The following is a 22,056-nucleotide window of genomic DNA, read 5'->3' as shown; positions in this document are numbered from 1 at the left end:
TCGGGCCTTCCATCTCTGACCGGTCTCAAGTCAACAGCCCGCCCTCATTCAGCTGCCCGCTCCTACCCTCGCGAACATGGTTCCGGCAGAACGGCCCGCATATTTGCACCATGTTACAATATAATCACGCAATAAAAAAATAATACTATCTGCAGTAAAGCTGGTTAACTATTTATCACTCTCAAAATTGTTTTGTCTGCGTCCAGTGCTGTTGCAGAACACAAAGCTTGCTCGTTTTCTACCTCCCGGCAAGTCCGGGCACTGGTGAACTGGCACCGAGCATGCGCAGCATGAAGCACCGAGGAAACGGAAGCGGCAGTAGGATGCCGGCGGGCAGCTTGTGACTTCTCAGTGCTGGTGCGCATACACGGAACACCGATTCCCCCCTCCCCTCCCCCGGCGTCTGGTCGGGCAGAGCTCAATGTAGAAGGAAGAAGGGAAAGAGACGTGCAGGAGAAACACCCGCCTGTAAATTAAAAAAGCAGTCCAATTTGGCAGTAAAACACCGCTCCTGCTCTTCCTTGTGCTGACGCGCTACATCCGGGACCGGCCACGGTGCTGCTTTCTTCCTCCTCAGGCCGGGCGATGTGGCTGCGGGGCTTCGGCGGGGTTGCGCAGGACGCTCGGGGTGCTCTTCTTCTCGTGTTCCTCCTCTTCCAGCTCTCAGCTTTTCTTGGTGGAGTGTGCGCTATCCAGGAAGAGGATGAGGGCAAGAACAAGGCCCCGCCGCCTGCTCCGGCCAGAGCCGAGGTAAGAGGATAGTGTCATCTCGTGTTGGTATAAGCCACCTGTGGCAGGGGCGACCACAGCTCGCCCTTTTGCCCAAACGTTGTTCTTTTCCTGCTGCCAGACTGCTTTTCAGGGTGCAGAGCAGAACATTTTCTGTTCACCCCCATCACGGGCTTCATTGTAAGGAAGCTGGTTTGTTGAGATTTTAATCTTTAGCATATCATCTGAAAGGGAACCTAGCTTCCGGTATTACTCAGATGTTAATACTTTGTCTTAAAGCTAGCTTTACTATATTGGTTAGTGGTCTCCCGAAATCAGGATAATCATTCCAGAAATCTGTAATGCAGGGCATCCCAAACTTTTAATCAATATATCCTTAGTTTAGCACTTGAAAATTCACATGAGCTCTAGATGACAACGAAAACAAGTTAGGAGGTGGACTGTCCCCCCCCCCCCCACTAAACAATCACTTCCATCTCACCCACCCCCTACTACTACTACTCCTCCTCCTCTTTAACATTTCTATAGCACTACACAACTCTAACTGATCCCCTCTCTCTACCTGTTCAATTTGGGAAGGATTGTCCCAATTTTAGGAAATGCATGAAGGCATGGCTATTTATCCAAATCTTTAAAATGTGGCAGGTGCTGCCCCTTCCCCTCCCCCATCCCGGGTCTGGCCACCAGATATCACTGTCTCTGTATTAGAACACACTTTAGAAGCAACCATCCATACTCCTGAGTCCTTCCCATGTTGGGGGTTTGGATTGGATGCCTGAACACTGTTTAGCCCAGCCATTTTAAGACACTTTGGAATCAGTTTGAGGAAGCCTTTGAACAGTAAGGATGTCCTAAGTTTTACACTCTGGTGAGGTCTCTCAGATTCACCCAAATGGAGTTTCATTTAGAAGTGATAACTCATCGGGCATGCCCTACTGGAGGGTCCTTCTAGCAATTTACAGAGATACATTTTAAGCCTGATACCCTTTTGGGGCAAAAGGGTATCTACAGGGGACCTGTGAGCCTACTCTAAACCCTAGGTGGGCGAACCCCAGTGATGGATCCTACTACAAGAGACAGTGAAGGCAGACATTTTTTGGACTTGAGTAGAGTGGGGAGGCTTTTGGATCCCCCTTCCCCACTGGGATTGCAGTGCTGAGAATTAGCCTGATCCCACTGGCTTTCCCCCAAGAGAAGTCCCCCAGAAATATCAATAAACTGAGGATGGAAGACCAAGATTGGGAGACCCCCAACTGGATTTCCACACAAACACCAAGGGACCAGGACGGGCTGGGTGTCCAAGGAAGAAGATGAACTAAAGTTGGATTTTTGCAGTAAAGTTGGGGACCCCTCCACTAGGATTCCCATTGGGAGAGTTTGCACATGAAATATCACTATGAGCTCTACCCAGAGGCCTGAATAAAGGACACCTACCTACAGAGGAAAGTAATTAATGCACCATTCGATGTAAACTCACACTTCTGGACAATGGACTTTAATGTATGATTACCAAATGGTAAACTTTTATTTAACACCCAGAGTCTAGTCCTGTCTAGCGATTACAGCCTCTCACTTCCTGAGAAGCACCTATAGTATACACACACTGGGAGCAGCATAACATCATCTGGGCCAAAAGTGAGAGCTGCTCCACATAAAAAGAACCCCCCCCCCCCCCTAGGGATTAATAGTTAATCATGGGATGCAATTTGCTAGCCAGAGAAGTCCCTGAAGATATAAATTAGTTGTGTTCCCTGATGGGAGTTACTACTTCCAAAAAAAGGGGCTTCATAAATATAACCTGATTTAACCTAATTGTAGATATGTTTTACTACATTTTATTAAGTTTTATTATTTTAACTTCAGTTTTAATGCTCTATTTTTATGTATATAGTTTATGAAACTAATTTAGTTTGTTTTTAAATGTTTTGTTATGTATTTTTAATTATATTCAATGTAAGTGATTGGTTTTAGTTCCTTTGTGTGTTTTTTTGCTACAAATTTAATATATTGTGCATCGCTTTGATTTACTAATTATAAAAATGATTAAGAAAACAAACTAAACAAAATCTGCTGTCTCCAGTTGATCTTCTCTCTCAGTATCCACCCCCTTAACCTCTTCTGCTGATGATCCCCCCCCCTCTCACCTTCCTAGTTTATTCTGTCACCCCCTCCAGCCCTTTTTACTTTCAGCTGAACCGCTGTCACTCCCTCCGTCTCTCATCTCTTTCCTTCCACCCATTCTTTTTTTTTTAATTCTTTATTTCTCAATTTTCATGTCATGATACATTACGACAGATATACAGTAAATTTTTTCAGTCCTTATTTCAACATTTGACAATACTGTTTAGATTTCCAAAGAAAAAAATTTTAACTGAAAAATATACACCATAATCGTACAGCAAATGTTGCAAAACCACTCTTTTGTATAACTTATTTTAGTGATAATTTAAAGGAATTTAAACCTGGGATCAATGGAAATCATTATTTAGGAGATTAAATAGGATAAACTAATTTCTATTACATATGGTACAGTTATTGCAGTTTCATTACAAAATGCCTGATACTTCAGGGTATTATTGGGGAAGAGGCAGTTGGCTCTCTAGCCTCTACAAATTGGGTTAGATGTTCTAATTGGGAGAAGATAAAAGTTTCATTTCCCCGCTTAATTATACATCGACAAGGGTATCTGAGCATATAGGAAAACCCTAGTGCAGTTACCCTTGATCTTAATGCCAGAAATTCTTTTCTTTTAATACGTGTAGAGGGAGCCAGGTCCGGGAAAATTTTTACATCTTGACCACAATAATTAACAGGAAATTTCTGAAAGTAAACTTTCATTAAATTACTCACATCAGCTGTAGTAATTAAAGAAACAATCAATGTACTTCGTTCTATTACCTGTAAGGTAGAGTTTTCTAAAAAACTTGTTAAATTACTAGGTATTGATACAACAGGATCTGAGGTTCTTTTCTTTACAAAAAAGTAAGAATTAATTGATGGAATACTATTTTCTGTAAATCCCAGAACCTCAGTGAAAAATCTTTTCAGGGACGTAAATGGGATTTCTCCCGCTATTTTAGGAAAATTTACAATCCTTACATTTAATTGTCTCATATTATTTTCAAGGATTTCCAAACGCTTTAAACATGCAATCTGGTCCTTTACAACTAAATTATTAACAGACTGCACAGTTCTTATATTATTTTCAACTTCATCTACTCTTGTTGACATTTCAGTAACTTGTCTTTGTGTACCATATAATTGTTGTTGTAAATTAGAGGATACCGAATCTATTTTCCCCTCCAACCTATTTACAGTGGCATTCAAACCACTTACCAGGTCCCAAATAGCCCCTAATGTGACCGTCTCTGGCCTAGTTGTTAAAGAAAGTCTATCCACAGGGTTCTCAGTTTGGGGGAAGTTCAGATGTAAACCTGTAGACAATATAGCTGTTTCTTCTCCTCCAATGGAGGCAGGCTCAGTGGAATTCATCACTGAGCTTTGTCCCGGAACAACTTCCTCAGATGTTACATTTTGCACCACTTTATCAGTGGGCAAAATTACTGCACCTCCTTCTGGATCGCTTTGAGGTGGAGGCGGTCTGTAATCAGGACTGAGGGAAATCTCATCCTGGGGAGTCTCCTGTTCTCCTTTCGAGGAGCTCCCAAAGGACTCACCGGAACCCTCTTTTCCTAACTGCTGCATAAAACGATCTATCTCAAGTTGAAGTAATGAAGGTAAAGGTTCTGAGGGGAAAACCCTCACTTTGCCTTTTCGTTTAGCTGGCATAATAATACTTAAAGAAAATTTATACCAGAATTCTAACTGAGAAAATACACGTTTTCTGTACCTTTATTTTCCTTGATCCCAGTCATTGGAGTCCGTCTGCAGGGCTTCCTCTGTTAGTCCGTCCAATCCGGACTAAGCCGGACCAAGCCGTGCGCACCCCTTAGGTGCGCACGGCTTTGGTGGCGCCGCACTCGCGCCGGTTTTAAGGCGCGTCTGGCTCCTCCCCCTCGGGTCGGTCCTCACAGCTGGTAGGTGTTTCCTGGCCTGACAGACGCCCTGCACGGCACGGCAAGCTCCCCCCTTCCACCCATTCTTTTACATCCTCCAGTCAATCTTGTTATTTTCCCCTTTCACCTTCCACTTACATACTCTCTCCACCTTCTGAAACCCTTGCCAGCTGATCCAACCTTCACATTTCTCTTGCATCTGATTCCTCCTTTCAAACAGCCCCTCTTCTGAACATCTCCCTCTTCGTGGTCAGTGGTAGCATTTTCTTTTGGGCCTCTGGCTAACTGTGGATAATAACTGGTGGGAAGGGGCAACTTTTTTCTATTGGTTAAGTTCAGTGGTGGGTGAGAGGAGAGAAGCAGTGCATCTCCACCCCTCATGGCTGGTCCTGAGCCTGACTGTGATTTGTAAATGACAGCGACATTAATAATGAACATTTTGGGCCTCTGAGCCAAGCGCAAACTCACAAGTCCTGCAACAGCCCGATCTCTCCTCATGCAAGGCTTTTTCTTACCATAAAACTCATGTAAGGGAAGGGCCTGTGAGTGCATGCTGGCTTCACAGCCCTTGTGACCTCAAGTAAAGGTTTTGTGGTTTCATTTGGATTAGGAAGTCTTGCTGTAATGGTTTGAGTGAAAAGATCAGTTGCTTTTAAATAAGAGCCTTTCCCCTCTCTTCTTTACTACTAACTGTTTTAAAGACAGCATCAAGAAAGTGCTTTCTGATGTGTCTGACATACTGAAGGGTTTTTCCTATTTTGTATCTGTAGGAAAAATAACTTCCAAAATCACTCTTCATTTCTGAACATGCTATTAAACCTTTATCCACTTTTTTCATCACCTCCTACTTAGACTATTGCAACCTGCTTCTTGCAGGTCTCCCATTGAACCTCTCTTCCTCCGTAGGGTCTGATCCATACATGCACAATGGGTAAAAAACCACAATGAATCAGCCCCTTAATATATCTCTTTGGGAGAAAGAGCTGCCTTTCTCTCTCTGTTGTATATGTAGGACTTGAGTTAATTACTCATGAGATGGGCAATAAGAAGGCTCTCTATGGAGTTTTCCAATGTTTTCAAAGGGAAACTACCTGTGAAATTTCCATTTGAAAATCTGGCAGGTGGGAGAACAGTGGTCTCTTTCCTTGCAGAAAGTATGTATTTATTTAAGTAATTTATATGATGCCTTTTGGCCACTTCAAAGCAGATTATATTCAGGTACTGGAGATTATTTCTCTATCCCAATCTGTACCCAAGGCAGTGGACAGTGAAGTGAACTGCCCAAGGTCACTAGGAACAACAGTGGGATTTGAACCCTGGCTTCCCTGTTTCGTAGCCCTCTGCTCTAACCACTTGGAGCCCAGGAGTAAGCACAGCAACTTTAAAATGAAATTCCTACGTCTACTATCCTTTTCTCGATCACTTCCGCCACATTTAAAAAGTATGAATGCTGTCATCCTGCATACATACTTCTTGCTATGTTCACAGGGGACAATAATCAAACCCTATTTTTACATGGCTAAACATGTTATCCGTGCAAAGATGCCGAGTATAGGTAAACCCCATAGACTAACACTGACCCCAGAAAATTAACATCACCGTTGACCAGATGTTAAATTCCCAACATTAAGAAAACATGAGTAAAACCTAAGCATCTCTCTGCACTGGGGAGTAATAGCCAGTGCCTTGACTAACATGGGATTTGAATGGAGACGTGCAAACTTAGAACACAACCCAGAATAAGACTGCATGAGGCCCATATTCAAAAGCTATTTAGATGGATAATGTAATAGAATTTTGCTCAATAAATTAAGGTGTTGCAGGGGCATAACTGGGAGGAGTTGAGTTAGCTGGCTAAGTGAACTGGCTAACTCCAATCAGTTAGCTGGATGACTTTGCCGGCTAAGTCTGGTCGAGTTAAAGAGCTGACCTAAAGTTAGCTGGCTAACTAATTAAGATAGCCAGCTATATTCAAAAGTGTGGCTGCCCTGTTGAAATTGCCTCCAATGTTAGCCGGATAAGTTAATCCCGCTGACTTTGCTATCCGGACTGTGTTTGAATATAGACCTCTAGATTTTTTGTGCACTAAACTCGTTGCTGCATAGGGAGTGAAATTGTGTTCACAACCCAGCACACCTTATTACATCAGTCTTTAATACTCTCATGCAGGCTTTCTTTGCTTTCGTTTCTTTCAAATGATGTGGGAGCCTGTGGCACAAGAGCACTTGTACAGGCTGTGAATTGAAAATGATCTTGCTATAGTTATATGAGGAATTAAGTAGATTGTTGGGATGATGGTGATATCTGATCTGCCTTTTAACTTCTGCTTCATTTTCTGAACTAACACATACTTTCCATCTGTTTCCATCCCATCCTTTACCCTTCTCACTCTTTTTTTCCCTGTCATTCTCTATCCCCACACTGTTGAGCAGTTTCTTGCCACATATTCCATGTGTTAAAGTGCTTTGCCTTTTGATAAAGTGTGGGATTCCATATCTGTGTGATGCTTGTTTGATGTCCCTATATCGGAGTGCAGGCTGGAGGTCCTCAGATGTGTGTGTGATTGATATTGCCTCAGGCATGCAGTCTCGTACTTTTATGCTCTCCTGTAAAATAGTTTCCAAGGAGAAAATCACATCTTATAAGGGCAGTCACACAACTGTTGTATTTTTGGGTGTTGAAGGTTAAGCAAATGCATCCATGTGTGCAATCATGTAATCACTCGGAGCTCTCCTATGCAGTCCTGCATTGCCTTACATTGTTGTTGGGAAATTTTTCCTTCTGACTGTACTTTATTGGAAACTTTCTGCCATAATATACCCAACATTGTCATTACTAATCCTTTACTTATTTTAATAGTTGCAGAAAGTGCCAACACAGATTTCTCCAATGCACTCTGGATATGCGGACTCTACAGCCAAGGATAATTTGGGATTTATCCATGCCTTTGTGGCTGCAATATCAGTCATCATTGTGTCAGAATTGGGCGACAAGACTTTTTTTATCGCTGCGATCATGGCAATGCGTTATAACCGTCTCACTGTGCTGGCTGGGGCTATGCTTGCCCTGGGACTTATGACATGCTTATCCGGTGAGTTCATTTTACAGCCTGAAAATTTTTTCTCGCTGTATTTCAGGCATGTAGATGAAGCTTTGCTGAGATTAACAGCCTGTAAGGTAGCAACTGCAAAATACAGAAAGTTAATCCGCTTTCACATTATTTAATCCTAATCTGCAGCAGACACTGTTGCTCAGTGGCCACATCTGAGCCCCAAACTGTTCCCCTGGCCATTTTTCCAGTTAGGGAAATTTAGCGACATAAAAACTTCAGATTTTATAAATAATCCTTTGTGATTCAAGAAGAGCAATATTTACTTAGACTTTTGAGGCTTTATTTGTATATGAACTGGCAAAATCTTCCTCTGGAGACCATTTTCTGTTATTTATATAAATAGGCAGGCCTACTCTCTTTTCAGACACTTTTTTATAGAGGGGAAACCTTAACTTTTCACTGTTGGCACAGACTGCCTCTGTCTATTTGGAGTATTTACTAGGCATCTGGGGATTTTGCCTTCTGGTACTGGATTGGAGTCTGCTTGTAGGAAACATTCTCTTTGGCAGATCTGGTCTCCTGGAACAGGAGCTGGTGTTGGATTATGTCTCCAGCTTCACAGAATAGGAGCCACTAGAGCCAGTGCAAAGGTATTAAGCACCCTAGGTGAACCTTCAATTTTGTGATCTCCCTCTTATACACCTGCCTGTTGGCTGCTCTGGCACAGCACTCTCTCTCTTCCCCTTTCAGCATCCTTTTCATTCTTTGCCAAGTCGTCCATCCCTGCTCAGCACAGCAGCATAACCTTACGTTTTATCCCCTTTTTTGCAGTGTCCAGCATCCTCTCTTTCCATCCCCCCTACCTGACCAGAATCCTATTTCCTTCCCACCCATACCCAGCTTCCTCCTTCATCCATTACCTTCTGTATTGTGGTGCCATGACCTAAAAGGGATTAGATGGCACCTGGAGGTTTTTGCTGCCCCTGCATGTCTTTGGCACCCAGTGCTGGATCTTCTTATTGGGGAATGGATTGGGGTTGTAGCTTTAGTGACTGGCTGTTCTGGAAGTAGGATACAGTAGCCAATGGCAAATTGCTATAAAAGATTTTTCTGCTGTGTGCTAGAGGGGAAGTGTAGATAAGTGTTTGTTTTGGGTTTTTTTTTATAACTGGAGAACACTGTTGGTGCAAATCTAACCACAGAGTTATGCTTCCCCAAGTACTGCTGGCCAGGAACGTCAGCAGAGTAACCAGGATTGCTTATGTAAGATGAAAAGTAGTAATGTAATGCCTAGAGTCAAGATGTATATCTTTTTTGTTGGGAGAGTGCAAATTTGTCCAGCAGCCTCAGAGCTTGTGTTAATAAACCTGCACTGCTTTAGGAGGGGAAGCAGTACGCAGTTGCTGAATAAGTGATGAAATTTCCCTGCTAGCAAATGTGGCACATTTTGCAGTTTTCTGTACATGATGATGATATTCTACTGGGGTTGCTGCCTCCTTTATTATCATATCAGTAGCAGGCAGTGCTGCAGTTGGAGAAATGTTTTGGGGCCACAATGTACTCAACACTAAATGTAGGTAAGCAGTGGAATTTGTTGGGCAGGTGCCCATTTTGCTAAGTTGTCATAAAACCTTTCACTTAGCCAGCAGGTTGCTATGCAGTAAACATTTTTGCTAAATTCCAGTGTGTGTAACACTGATTTAACTCCTTCAGATGTAGTTATGCACTTTGCCTTCTTCTTACACTCTTTTTTTTTCAGAGTCTGTAATGACCTGCTCTAATTTTGTTTTCTTCTAGTTTTATTTGGCTATGCCACAACAGTTATCCCCAGAGTGTACACATATTATGTGTCAACAGCATTGTTTGCGATATTTGGTATCAGAATGCTCCGCGAGGGCTTAAAGATGAGCCCTGACGAGGGTCAAGAGGAGCTGGAGGAAGTTCAAGCAGAAATAAAGAGAAAAGATGAGGAAGTAAGTCTCAGCTGCCCAGCCATGCAGCTCATTTGATGTGTTTCAGGGTGCAATGGCTGCTGGAGCACTCGCAGTCCAGGTGGAAGGATTCAGGCGAGTACCGCACTTCTGCTGACCTCTTATGGTTAGGGAAGAGGGAGGTGAATCTGCTTTTTCGTTCATAGACGGTCACCTATTGGTGTGAAGAGTGTTGGGCATACTTGTGAGAGAGATTCTTTGCTCATAAAGGTCTCATTGGCCTTGGTGAAGTAGTGATGTTTTTGAATTGCCTATCTCTGTCCCCCTCTGGATGAAATTTGTCATGGAGGTAGTATTGGTTCAAACATTGTTTATTCCTAGGATTCTCCTAATTTATGGTTGATCTTCATCTGCAGCTCCAACGGTCCAAACTGCTAAATGGCCCAACAGATGTGGAAGTAGGAGTGGGACCAGCTGTACCTAAGAAGAGGTGGCTGCATTTTATTTCTCCAATATTTGTGCAGGCTTTTACTTTAACATTCTTGGCAGAATGGGGCGATCGCTCTCAACTCACAACAATTGTTTTGGCAGCTAGAGAGGTAAGTGAAATCTGTGCAGCAAAGTCCTGTGGGAACGGGGCTCAAGTATTTGATTTATAAAGTGGATTTGTTGTAGCAAAACAGAAGAAGCATTGTAAAATGGTTGCTAGAGAGGTAGAGGGAACACAGTGGCTTTGTTAGAAAGGAGCCATGGATTGGTAGGTGTTGAATTGTTTGATCTGAATAGGCAGGACTTTCTCAGTTTCTGTGGGTGTATTTCAGCCAGGGCTGGTGCAAGGGTATTAGGGCCCTAGGCAAATCTTACAGACTTCCACTTGGCTTCTTTCCTCGACCTTCCCATACATAATTAAAGATGCATTTATAATAGATTTTATGAGAAGATTTTTACCTCAGAATATATCATAACATGTATATTATATCTACATGCACTAATGTAGTTCCAACTAGAAAACCTTGCAGAAGGAGAAATTTTCTTACCTGTTAATTTCCTTTCCCTGAGTCCAACCAAACCAAACACATGAGTTATGTATACCAAGCAGCAGATGGTGGCAGAGATTATCAGGCTTGCTGATGTCACATTACATAGGCTCCTGTGTTGCCTTCAGTCTGCCAGTATCCTGTAACAAGCTAAGAATAACATACTTTGAGAAAAGACAGCTGAGGGGGGATATGATAGAGGTCTATAAAATTATGAGAGAACTAAGATAGGTAAATGGGAATTGGTTATTTACTCTTTCAGATTATACAAGGACTAGAGGGCACTCATTCAGGAAGTTAGCAAGTAGTACATTTAAAACAAATCAGAGAAAATTCTTTTTCACTCAACATACAATTAAGCTCTAGAAGTCATTACCAGAGGATGTGGTTAAGGCAGTTAGCCGAGGCTGGTGGACACGCTGAAGCCTATAGTCCCCCATCCAGTTTTGTCTGTGCCTGCACCTCTGGACATAGGCCAAGCACCTAGGGCCCCATCCCCTGTGGCATACAGTGAGGATGGAGGGTCCCTATGACCTCTTGGGGGATGATCAAACTGAGTCCTCCTCTGACTATTCAGATGGTCTCCCGTCAAATTCTTCTCCTCCAGATGAGCGAAGGAAGTCTCCGCATGAGGGATTAACCTTCACAGTGTTTGTGAGGGTGATGGCGGAGGCCATCCCTTTCCAGCTTTTGAGAGAGGAGGATGAGGATAGCAGGCACAAAATGCTTGAGATCCTTCAGTTTGTGGAGCCTCCTAAGGAGATTGTGGTGGTTCCGGTGCACAAGATCCTTAAGGAGTTGCTGTTGAGGATTTGGGAACATCCCTTCACAGTGCTTTCCATTGTTAAGAAAGCAGAAATGTTCTTACCTGATAATTTCCTTTCCCTGAGTCCAGCCAGGCTGCCAGATTCAATAAGCATCAGCTGCCTCACCAGTCGTCTGTGGTCGAATCCGCCCTCAAGAGGGCCAAGCGATCTCGGACCCATTCCCCGGCACCCTTGGGGAAGGACCACAGAGTGATGGATGCTCTTGGGAGGAAGATATTCCAAGGCACCAGGATTATTGCCCGCATTGCTGCCTACCAGCTCTACATGTGCCAATGCTCGCGGGACATCTGGAAGCAGGTACAGGAAGTGGCTGAGCAGCTACCTTAGCAGCAGCAAAACACCCTTGTGTTGCTGGTGCACAAGGGGTTGGAGTGCAGGAAACATGAGATACGTGTGACCTACTAAGTTCTTGAGACTGCATCAAGAGTCTTTGCGGCAGGAATCGGCGCCCGCAGAATGGCATGGCTTGGGCCTTGGATCTCCCACCAGAAGTACAGGAATAACTCGCTCACGTGCTGTGTACTGGAGAGAAAATCTCTTCGGAGATAGGATGAGGGACGCTGTGGCCCAACTCCAGGACCATCATGAATCCCTCCAACAACTCTTCGCCAGTACTCCGGACCCGTCCTCCTCCTCCAGGAGTCTGTTGAGGCCGGAGGCAAGTAAGTCTCTCTCTCTTTTTTTTCCACCAAAGGAAGTACTGTCCTCTGCCTCCCTGATCCCGTCAACACCATCAGAGCTCCCAAGCCCCATCCAGCCACTCTGTCAACTCTAGGGATGGGGTTTTGACTAGGCTTTAAGGGAAACGTAAGACAGTGGACCAGGCTGCGGTTCTTTGTGAACCAGTGGTCTAATGTAACCTCGGACCAATGGGCTTTGTCCATCATCTGCTAAGGGTACCAGTTACATTTATTGGGTGTCCCACCACATTGCTCTCTGTGCCTATATTGGGGGCCAGTAGCACATCAGGAGTTTCTACAAACAGAGCTCTCCTCTCTCTCTTATCGGCCAGAGTGGTCGTGTCCATACCACCAGGGCAAAGAGAGTGGGGATTTTACTCCAGGTACTTTCTGATTTCAAAGAGATAAATAGGACTGATCCCATCCTAGACCTGAGGACCTTCAACAAGTTTCTAAGAAAAAAAAAGTTCAAGATGGGGGGGATGGAACAGCTCCCCTGTGAGGAAAGGCTGAAGAGGTTAGGGCTGTTCAACTTGGAGAAGAGACGGCTGAGGGAAGATATGATAGAGGTCTTTATCATGAGAGGTCTAGAACGAGTAGATGTGAATCGGTTATTTATACTCTCAAATAATAGAAGGACTAGGGGGCATTCCATGAAGTTAGCAAGTAGCACATTTAAGACTAATCGGAGAAAATTCTTTTTCACTCAATGCACAATAAAACTCTGGAATTTGTTGCCAGAGGATGTGGTTAGTGCAGTTAGTGTAGCTGGGTTCAAAAAAGGTTTGGATAAGTTCTTGGAGGAGAAGTCCATTAACAGCTATTAATCAAGTTTTACTTGGGGAATAGCCACTGCTATTAATTGCATCAGTAGCATGGGATCTTCTTAGTGTTTGGGTAATTGCCAGGTTCTTGTGGCCTTGTTTGGCCTCTGTTGGAAACAGGATGCTGGGCATGATGGACCCTTGGTCTGATCCAGCATGCAATTTCTTATGTTCCCTGGGCATCTTGATTCTCCTTTTGCAAAAAGTGGACTGGCTATGCTTCCTCATCCTATAGGACGCATACACCCATATCGAGATCTGCCCCGGTAACAGGAAGTATCTCTGATTTTTGTCATGGGAACATAGCACTTCCAGTACAGAGTGTTACTTTTTGGGCTCTCGTCTGCTCCATGGGTCTTCACAGAATGTCTGGACGTGGTGGTGGCGCACATCCTCAGACTGGGAGTGCATGTTTTACCGTATCTGGATGATTGGCTGGTCAAGAGCACATCTCGGGCAGGGGCTACCAGTTCCATGCGCTAGACCATTCGGGTGGAGTCACTAGAGTTTGTTTTCAATTACCCAAAGTCCCATCTCAGTCCGTCACCTCAATTGGACTTCATCGGAGTCCTGGTAGATACAGCTCAGGCCAAGGCCTTTCTGCCACGCCAGAAGACCATTGCCTTGGTGACCGTTGCAGCAGAAGTTCAATAGAACCAGCGGGTATCAGCCTGGCACATGTTAAGGCAATTGGGCCATATGGCCACGTCTGTCCATGTCATTCCCTTGGTACGCTTGCATATGGATAGAGCCCAATGGATCCTGAGGTCACAGCCACTCAGAGCCTCCAGAATTACATCCAAGTCATCCTGTCGGTCAGGGACTCCTTGACCTAGTGGGGGGTACTTTCCAATCAGAAAGGGGGATTTCCTTTCGGAGTCTCCCTATTAAAATTGTGCTAACCACAGATGCGTCTATGCTGGGGTGGGGAGCTGATGTAGATGGGCTAGGTACCCTAGGGCCTGTGGTCCACTCAGGAATGTTCTTGTCAAATTAACTTCCTGGAGCTTTGTGCAATCAGGTATGCTCTATAGGCTTTCAGAGATCGGCTGTCCAACAAGGTTGTCCTGATCCAGACAAACAACTAAGTAGCTATGTGGTATGTCAACAAGCAGGGAGGTGCGAGATGGTATCTCCTGTATCGGGAAGCAGTCCAGATCTGGTCAAGGGCCTTGTCTCACGGGATGGTGCTCAGGGTCATGTACTTGGCCAGGATGGAGAATGTGGTGGTGGACAGACTGAGTTGAGCCTTCCTCCCCCATGAGTGGTCCCTGGACCCAGGAGGTAGCGCATCAGATATTCTGCCTCTGGGGGAGCCTGGATGTAGAGCTGTTTGCATCCCCGTGCAACAGGAAGATACCTCTGTTCTGTTCTCTATCCAGGTCAGACGGCAAACCAGCCTCAGACACCCTGTCCCATCATTGGGGCGCGGGTCTTCTGTATGCATATCCTTCAATTCCCTTAGTGGCAAAGACGTTTTTGAAGCTTCACGAGGACAGAGGGACTATGATCCTCATAGCTCCTCATTGGCCGAGTCGGGTCTGGTTTCCACTCCTGCGGGAGTTATCCATCCGGAAACTGATCTGTCTGGGGACTTCCCCAGATCTCATCATGCAAGATCAGGGCAGGCTGTGGCATCCCAACTTCTGGAATGTGAAAAAAGAGAAGGGTGTGTTTTTGTTTTTTTTTTACTTCGATGCTGACTGAAGCACTGCTGAACACCAAACTTCCCGAAAGGAAACACTGTCCTGTGCAAAAACTGGGGTTTTTTTTTTCTTTATGAAAATTAACAAGACAGAGCATGAATCAGAAACAACCCAGATTTCTATCCTTTCTTTTTTTTTTTTTTTTTTGAGGTGGTCCAGTTAGAGAAGAGGGAGGAAACTGAGCAACACAGAATGAAATGTGGAGCCCAAACCAAACCCTTTGAGGCCCCTTGGTCTAAAACCATGTACAACTGAAGGAAGACGCACAAGGCTTGCATTGCAGGAGCTACCCTTCCAATCCAGTCCTTTTTCAAACAGCCTAACTAGGCCTCATCTCAGAGCATGGGACATGCTTGCCTAGCATCTACTGGAGACAGTACTTGCAGGCTGAGGGCAGCAAGGGAGTCTGTGTAAGGTAACAATAGCAAGCCTGTTAATATCTGCCTCTATCTGTTGGTTGGTGGACATAACCCATGTGTTTGGCTTGGTCTGGCTGAATGAAGAGAAAGACACTTGAAATCTGGGTGTGGGTTTGGCCTTCAGAAAGCCATGGTTAAACTGATTACAGTTATAATATAGTAAACCTCCCATGCCAAAACAGCACTAACTGCTAGCACTCAAACAGTAACAACCCTCCCTATGGAAAGACAACATTGGCACTAAAAACTAATACACCTCCCAGTAGGAAGACGCAACAAGCCAAGCTGCTATAGATCCCTACACAGAAACTACATGCTAGCAGAATAACTCGCTTCAGTTATACGTGCAAAACATGGCTAGACCATCACCAAATACAGAACATTAAGTATAAGTAAAAAATGTACAGATAAAAACTGATCTGGAAATGTTAACAAGCCAGATTCTGTATGCAGTTGCAACAGTGGGAAAACAGAAGTGCCACCTTCCTCTGAAAACCTAAAACAAATCAAGAAATATAAAGTTTCATAATAGTAAAACATACTAACAAAATATTTCCAAAAAGCTGATTCATAGAATAACATCCAATAATTAAAAAACTTACATTGAAATGTTCAGAAATTCAGAGCAACACACATCAAATAATGCCCAATAATTAAAACTAATAAGAATAAAAAATCCTCTGCTCACTATACCTGGGAAATTTTTTTTAATTTTCTATTACTCTGAGATTGTGGATTAGAGGGTTGCAGCCGGAGGAAGCGACAAACTCTATCTTTCTCTCACTTGCTTAATCTCACACACAGTCTTTCTTGCATGCTCACACACTTGTTCTTACGCTCGTGCTCACTTGAGTACTTGCGTTTTTATGCTCACATACTCTTGCACTTGCTCATGTGCTCTCATAAATGCATGCGCTCGCATTCTCATTCTCATGTTCACGCTCGCGGCAGCAGCAGCCTCCTCTTTGGGCCCACGCAGCATCGGGAATCCTCGTTCCTGTTGTTGGAGCACACGCTGTGCCGCTGCCTCCACGGCCATGGACCTGGTATATGCTGCTCTGAAATCTGGGCTTTTCTTGTCTGCATGTTGATGCTTCCTGTTTCTCTCTGCCCGTGCGGGCCTATGGAACACTACTGCCTCTTCCAGCCTGCATGGGCAGGAAGAAGGAAGCACAACTGCTGCATTCTCACTACCTGGAAGAGTTCTGCTACCTGAAGGCCACATTTGAGCAGGGCTGGTGGAAGCACTAGGCAGCTGCCCAGTGTTTCTGTTGGCAATAGCTTCTGCAGTATAATTGTAAAAGAATTGTAAAACACAGAAGAGCATACAATTATAAATCAAAGATTAATTAGATTTATAAAATAAATGTTTAGTTAGATTTTAAATAGTTTGGTTGGAACTTAGGGGGTTAAGTTCTTGCAACACCAAGTTTCTCTGACTTCAACATGTATGGAAGTGTTTCTTTTTCAAAAGGTTTATGGAGGTACCCTAAAATCCATTAGTATTCTGATAGTATACAATTGCTGTCTGTTCCTTCATCTTTCTTTACTTCTGGATGATGGGTGAGGAAAAGGAGGGTGGTGGGCAAGGTTGTGTGGTGGGCAAGGTTGTGTGCTAATTTGATGAAGAATTCGCAGTAGTATCCATAATAGATCTCACCCAATGAACTGACCACATGGTGCCCCAAGCCAGTGCCTATATTGTCCAGATAGTGTGAGTAGTGAATTCCCCTTTTGTAATTCATCCTTTGTACCATTCTCTCCACTTCCACCCAGGCCCATTTTTCTCCTTGAAAAGGAAATGGGTGATCTACGATTGGGTTTGCAGCATGTTGTAGTGGTGCTCCAGCTCCTCTCTACATGCCACTGGTAGGAGTGACGTGGGCAGAGTGCACCTCTCAGTCTCATAGTAAGAAGTAGAGAACACAAGGGGGCTCTAATTTATTTATTGCTAACAGCCTCACCAAGTTTCTTTGTGCCTCAGGGTTCTCAAATATGTTATGAAAGCCACGTGTTCTCACTAAACTGATGTCTGTGTATTGAACTTTCTTTTTGAAGTGTGTTAATGCCAGTCATGCCATGTATACTTGATTAGGATCCCTTTGGGGTGGCGGTAGGCGGAACAGTGGGACACTGCTTATGTACTGGTCTAGCTGTTATTGGGGGAAGAATGATAGCACAGAAAATCTCCGTTAGGACTGGTAAGTAACCATTTTCATGTGTGTGGTGTTCTTTTGGTACCTCTTTTTGAAATGTTTGTCTTCATGATTCCGAGGTCTTGTTGTACAAGTTTTACATATACACGTGCTTGCTAATAAACTTAATGCAAATCTCGCTTTGTTTTGGTACTATTGTAAATTATTTTGTGTTTAAACAGTCTAATCATGCCTTTCTTTTGTAAATCTATAATTATGCCAGATCTTAAAGAATGTTTCACCCCCACATTAAGCAACTTACTTCTCCAGTTAACTTCATAATTGGTATTAAGCATTTTATGTGCCTGGTTAGAGCTTTTGAAGTGGGCATTATTACCTCATGGCTGAAATACAGTTGTGTGCAAAAGATTAGGTGTCTCTAGTTAAACTGTATATTTCACTGAATCTCTAAAGTGAACAGAAGCTGACACAGCCTCTCCATAATACAAAGTTGAAATGACAGCTTTCTTAATTTTTAATGCAAAAGTACTATTTCTATTCTGATTTTAATAGATTGCACATGCCATATTCACTTTTGTAATATTTTCAAACATTTGGAGACCCTTTTGGTCAGTATTTTATAACATCTTCGTTGGCAGAAATAAGAATGTCCAAACACTTCCTAGCCAGTGAAAAATCTTTCTGTTCTTGCTTTGGAATGTTTTCCTCACTCTCCTTGCAGAAATCTTTTAGCTTAGGCATATTCTTAGGTCTCCTTGCATGCACGCCCCATAGATTTTCAATAATTAAATCTCGAAGGCCATTCCTAAACCTTCATTTTCTAACGTGTAGCAGATGGACTCAGGACCAATGGGTATAGTGTACTCCTGATAGCAGTTGGGAGACGGAGTCAGATTTCAATCTGACATCAGCCTACATATACCCGTGCAGGAAGCTTAGCTCTTCAGTATTTTTCCATCTTCTAAGCAGTTAGGGACACAACACACACTTGCACAGTGTTAGAAAATCCAAACCAAAGAAGAGAGAAAATCTTACTTCTACAAGACGAGCCCCGCTCTCCTGCGGTGATACCTAAGGGGGGTCCCTCCCCCAGTCGAGAATTCCTGAGATGATTTCCGAGATGCCTCGGTCCGGTAGCCGGTTCCCAGCATGGACTTAGCCCCCAGAGTGGCTGAGAGGCAGCGGGTGCAATACCGAGCGTGGTAGTGAAGATATTCCCCCCCCCCTGCAGCCGGAGATCGCCTGGCATGAGACTGGGAAGCGCCGAGACAAAGTAAGGTAGAAAACTTTCTTAAAGTCTCTGGTCTCCGAGGCTCAGTTAGCCGCCCAGATCATCCTTCCGGCGTCTGTTAAATCGGGTTGAGCAGCCCTGTCCGGGCTAGACCCCGATCCGGTGCGAGGGTTCTCCCACGTGGAGACCCTCTGCCGGGGGGGGGGCGCGCCATTTTGCCCGCTTGGTCGTCGGCGCCATTTCCCCCCGTTGATCGCCGTATTGTCCGCACAACTGAGCCATGCGCACAGCGGCGAGCCAGGTGCACAAACTACTTGTGTGCTCAGCGGCGTGCGCAACGGCACCGTGCTCACAGATAGGCCTCTGCGCACAGTGGTGTGCACATCCCACTAAGGGCACATCTTCTGCACCCTGCACGCACAGCGTCGGTGCACCCGGAGCACACAACTAAGCCTCCCGCATAGACGAGTTTTGAGCTGCTCCATGCGCACAAATCATGGCACCGCTAGCCAAGAAAGCCAAGGGACCAAGACCTCTGCCTAGCCTGCCACCTGAGAGCTGCGCAACCAGAAGTGACCTCTGCCCTATGCCTGCAGTGCGAAGAAACTCTGGGGGAACCGAGGCAAGGCCCTACTCAGCCAGTAGAGGAATCCGGCTCCACCAATGAGGGTACCCCGGACCTCTTTATCTCCGGCTCGGTCCCTCCTCAGATGGGTACCTCAGGGAACTCCGCTGGATTCAATATAGACCCAGGGACCTTTTCCTGGGTGGAATTCTTCAAAGGGCTGTAAACCTTTTTCCAGGCACAATCGGTACTGCCTGTGACACAGCCACAATCTCCACCAGAAGAGCAAAACCTTCCAAGCCCCTCTCGGCCCCCCGAGAAATGCTTCTTCTGGGCAAAAGCCTCCCTTCAGGGGACACAGGCATCTCGAGGGAAGAGCCAGACTCCCTGGAAGGGGAAATCCCTCCAGGGATGGAAGCATACCAAACCATGATGCGATTCTTCTCCAAAGACGAGTTACCAGATCTCGTGTCTCTGAGCCTGAAGATGCTGGCCATCCCAGGCATAAGTACCACAGCGGAGCCAAAGACAAACCCAGTTTTGGTCGGGCTCCATCAGGCCTCATGCTATTTTCCAATGCTGCAGGCCATACAGCAACTGATTTGACCTGGAATGGAATGCCCCGGAGGCCAGCTTCAAAGGAGGATGGGCCCTAGAAGCCCTATACCCCCTAGAACCCACAGCCAAAGAACCCCTAGGGTTCCCAAAAGTGGATGCCATGGTCTGCGCTATCTCAAAGCACACTACCATCCCAGTCGAAGGAGGAGCTGCGCTCAAGGATGCCCAGGACAGACATCAGGAATCCATCCTTAAACAGTCATTTGATGTTGCAGCAATGACCCTGCAGATCGCTTCCTGCTGCGCCGTGGTGACACGTGCCTGCCTGCTTGCTTCTCTCTAGGGATGCAACCACTTCCACCGAAACACTAGAACCGGTGATATCTTCCTTCATGGATATGACCTCTGACCTGGTGCGCACCTCAGCCAGGGGCGTCTCATCCATAGTGGCAGCCAGAAGGCAACTCTGGCTCCGAAATTGGTCAGCTGACGTGACCTCCAAGACTAAACTCAAGAGAATGGCCTTTAAAGGATCCCTCCTGTTCGGAAGCGAACTGGAGAAGTTAACACATGCAGAAATGAGCATATAACCCCCATACTCATGAACCTTCACTGGCTCCCTATTACTTCTCGTATTCAGTACAAATCCCTCTCTCTCATTCACAAAGTCCTTTATAACCCAGAAATGTACCGGCTTAACAGTTCCCTTAAATTCCACCAAGCCAAGAGACCCACAAGACACCAATATCATGCAACCATGCTAACCCTCTCTCACAAAACCACCAAACTGGCCGCAACTAGAGCTCGTCTACTCTCTGTATCAGGACCAACCCTTTGGAACACTATGCCAGTAGATCTACACCAAGAGACTTGCCATAAAACATTTAAACGAAAACTCAAAACATGGCTTTTCACGAAGGCATTCAAATAGTACATAACACCAAAACTCACTCATTTGCTCTCCCCTCAATCTTCTTTGGCGACAAAACACTCTCCCTGCCACACACTGCATCTACCCTCACCACCCCTCCTCTCCCGCGTCCCTGCCCCTAACAGATCCCTCAGTTCTAACTTTCCGATCCCTCATAAGATAACTCCCTCTCTTAGTTGCTACCATCTTTGATTTTCAACTTCATGCCTTGACTTACATATCTTCAATAATGTACACCCTGTATATAGTTTTATTAACATATATGCTATTTCCTCCCCAACGCATCTATTGTAAATAGATCCTTGCAATCTATGCAATTCCTCCTTTCCCTCCCCCATGCAACCCTTTCAACTCTTCATTCCCCTCCCTATATACAATATACAACCCCTCTCCCCTTATACTTTCCGTCCATCTTCATCCCCCCTCTACCCCCTTTCTTTCTTTCCCCCACTCCATCCCCCAATCATTTCTCTCAATACCATTCCCAGTTATCCAACAACCTCTATTTAAGTCTCTCTATTTAAACCTCGTTCATTGTATAGTTTAATTTATTTAATTTTATTCACTGTTTTCCTATAAGTACAATGTAAAGCCTCTGTTTTGCTGATTTTGAAGTTATAATGTAAACCGAACTGATGTTTTCCTACGAAGTCCGGTATATAAAAACCATAAATAAGTTAGCCGACAAATGGGGCGAATCCCCAGTACCTCGGTTACCGGAGGACAGGAACAAAAGAAACCAAATCTCCTCTCCCCGAAGATCCAAGGGCAGATGAGCCCAGTGTTTTAGACCGTACAAAAACACATACCAAGCACTTCGCCCCGCAGGCAGGGGCCAGTCCTTTCAAAACAGACACAACAAGAGGGGAGCTGGCTTAGGTACAGGCCCCGGCCGCACCCCACAATGAGAATCAACAGACCCATCCACAGGAAGAAGCCATAGGGGGCAGACTTACCCTCTTCTACCAAAGATGGGTCAAGATAACATCGGACAAGTGGGTCCCAACCATCATTCGAGAGGGATACTAACTGGACTTCCACAGCATCCCTCCAGACGAATTTGTGAGATCACCGTGCCACTCCCTCTCCAAGAGGACAGCAGTAGAAACCACACTGACAAAACTACTCAGCCTAAAGTCCATAACCTCTGTGCCCACGCACCAAAAAATACTGGTCACTATTCCATCTATTTTATCGTCCCCCAAGGAGGGAATGTTCGGCCCATCCTGGACCTCAAGACCGTCAATCGCTACCTGAGGGTACCGCACTTCCGCATGGAAACCCTACACTCAGTCATAAGGGCAGTACAACCGGGAGAATTCCTGACTTCTCTGGACCTGTCAGAAGCCTATCTCCACATCCCGGTCCATCACGACCATCGGCGCTTCCTACGC

General features: G+C 45.0%; 1 protein-coding gene across 1 annotated transcript in view; it reads left to right on the top strand.

The window, feature by feature from the left end:
* The first annotated feature begins 257 nt into the window (after positions 1-257).
* Positions 258-22,056, top strand: part of TMEM165 (transmembrane protein 165) — a 49,727-nt gene continuing 27,928 nt past the window's right edge. The window contains exons 1-5 of the mRNA XM_029587511.1: positions 258-750; positions 7,605-7,836; positions 9,595-9,770; positions 10,145-10,327; positions 17,317-17,422. Of these exons, the coding sequence (XP_029443371.1) occupies positions 586-750; positions 7,605-7,836; positions 9,595-9,770; positions 10,145-10,327; positions 17,317-17,422 (862 nt within the window). The 5' untranslated portion in view covers positions 258-585. The remainder of the gene's footprint in view (positions 751-7,604; positions 7,837-9,594; positions 9,771-10,144; positions 10,328-17,316; positions 17,423-22,056) is intronic.

Source organism: Rhinatrema bivittatum, chromosome 1 (assembly GCF_901001135.1).
Source record: "Rhinatrema bivittatum chromosome 1, aRhiBiv1.1, whole genome shotgun sequence".
Taxonomy (NCBI): Eukaryota; Metazoa; Chordata; class Amphibia; order Gymnophiona; family Rhinatrematidae; genus Rhinatrema; species Rhinatrema bivittatum.
This window is presented reverse-complemented; position numbering and strand designations above follow the sequence as displayed.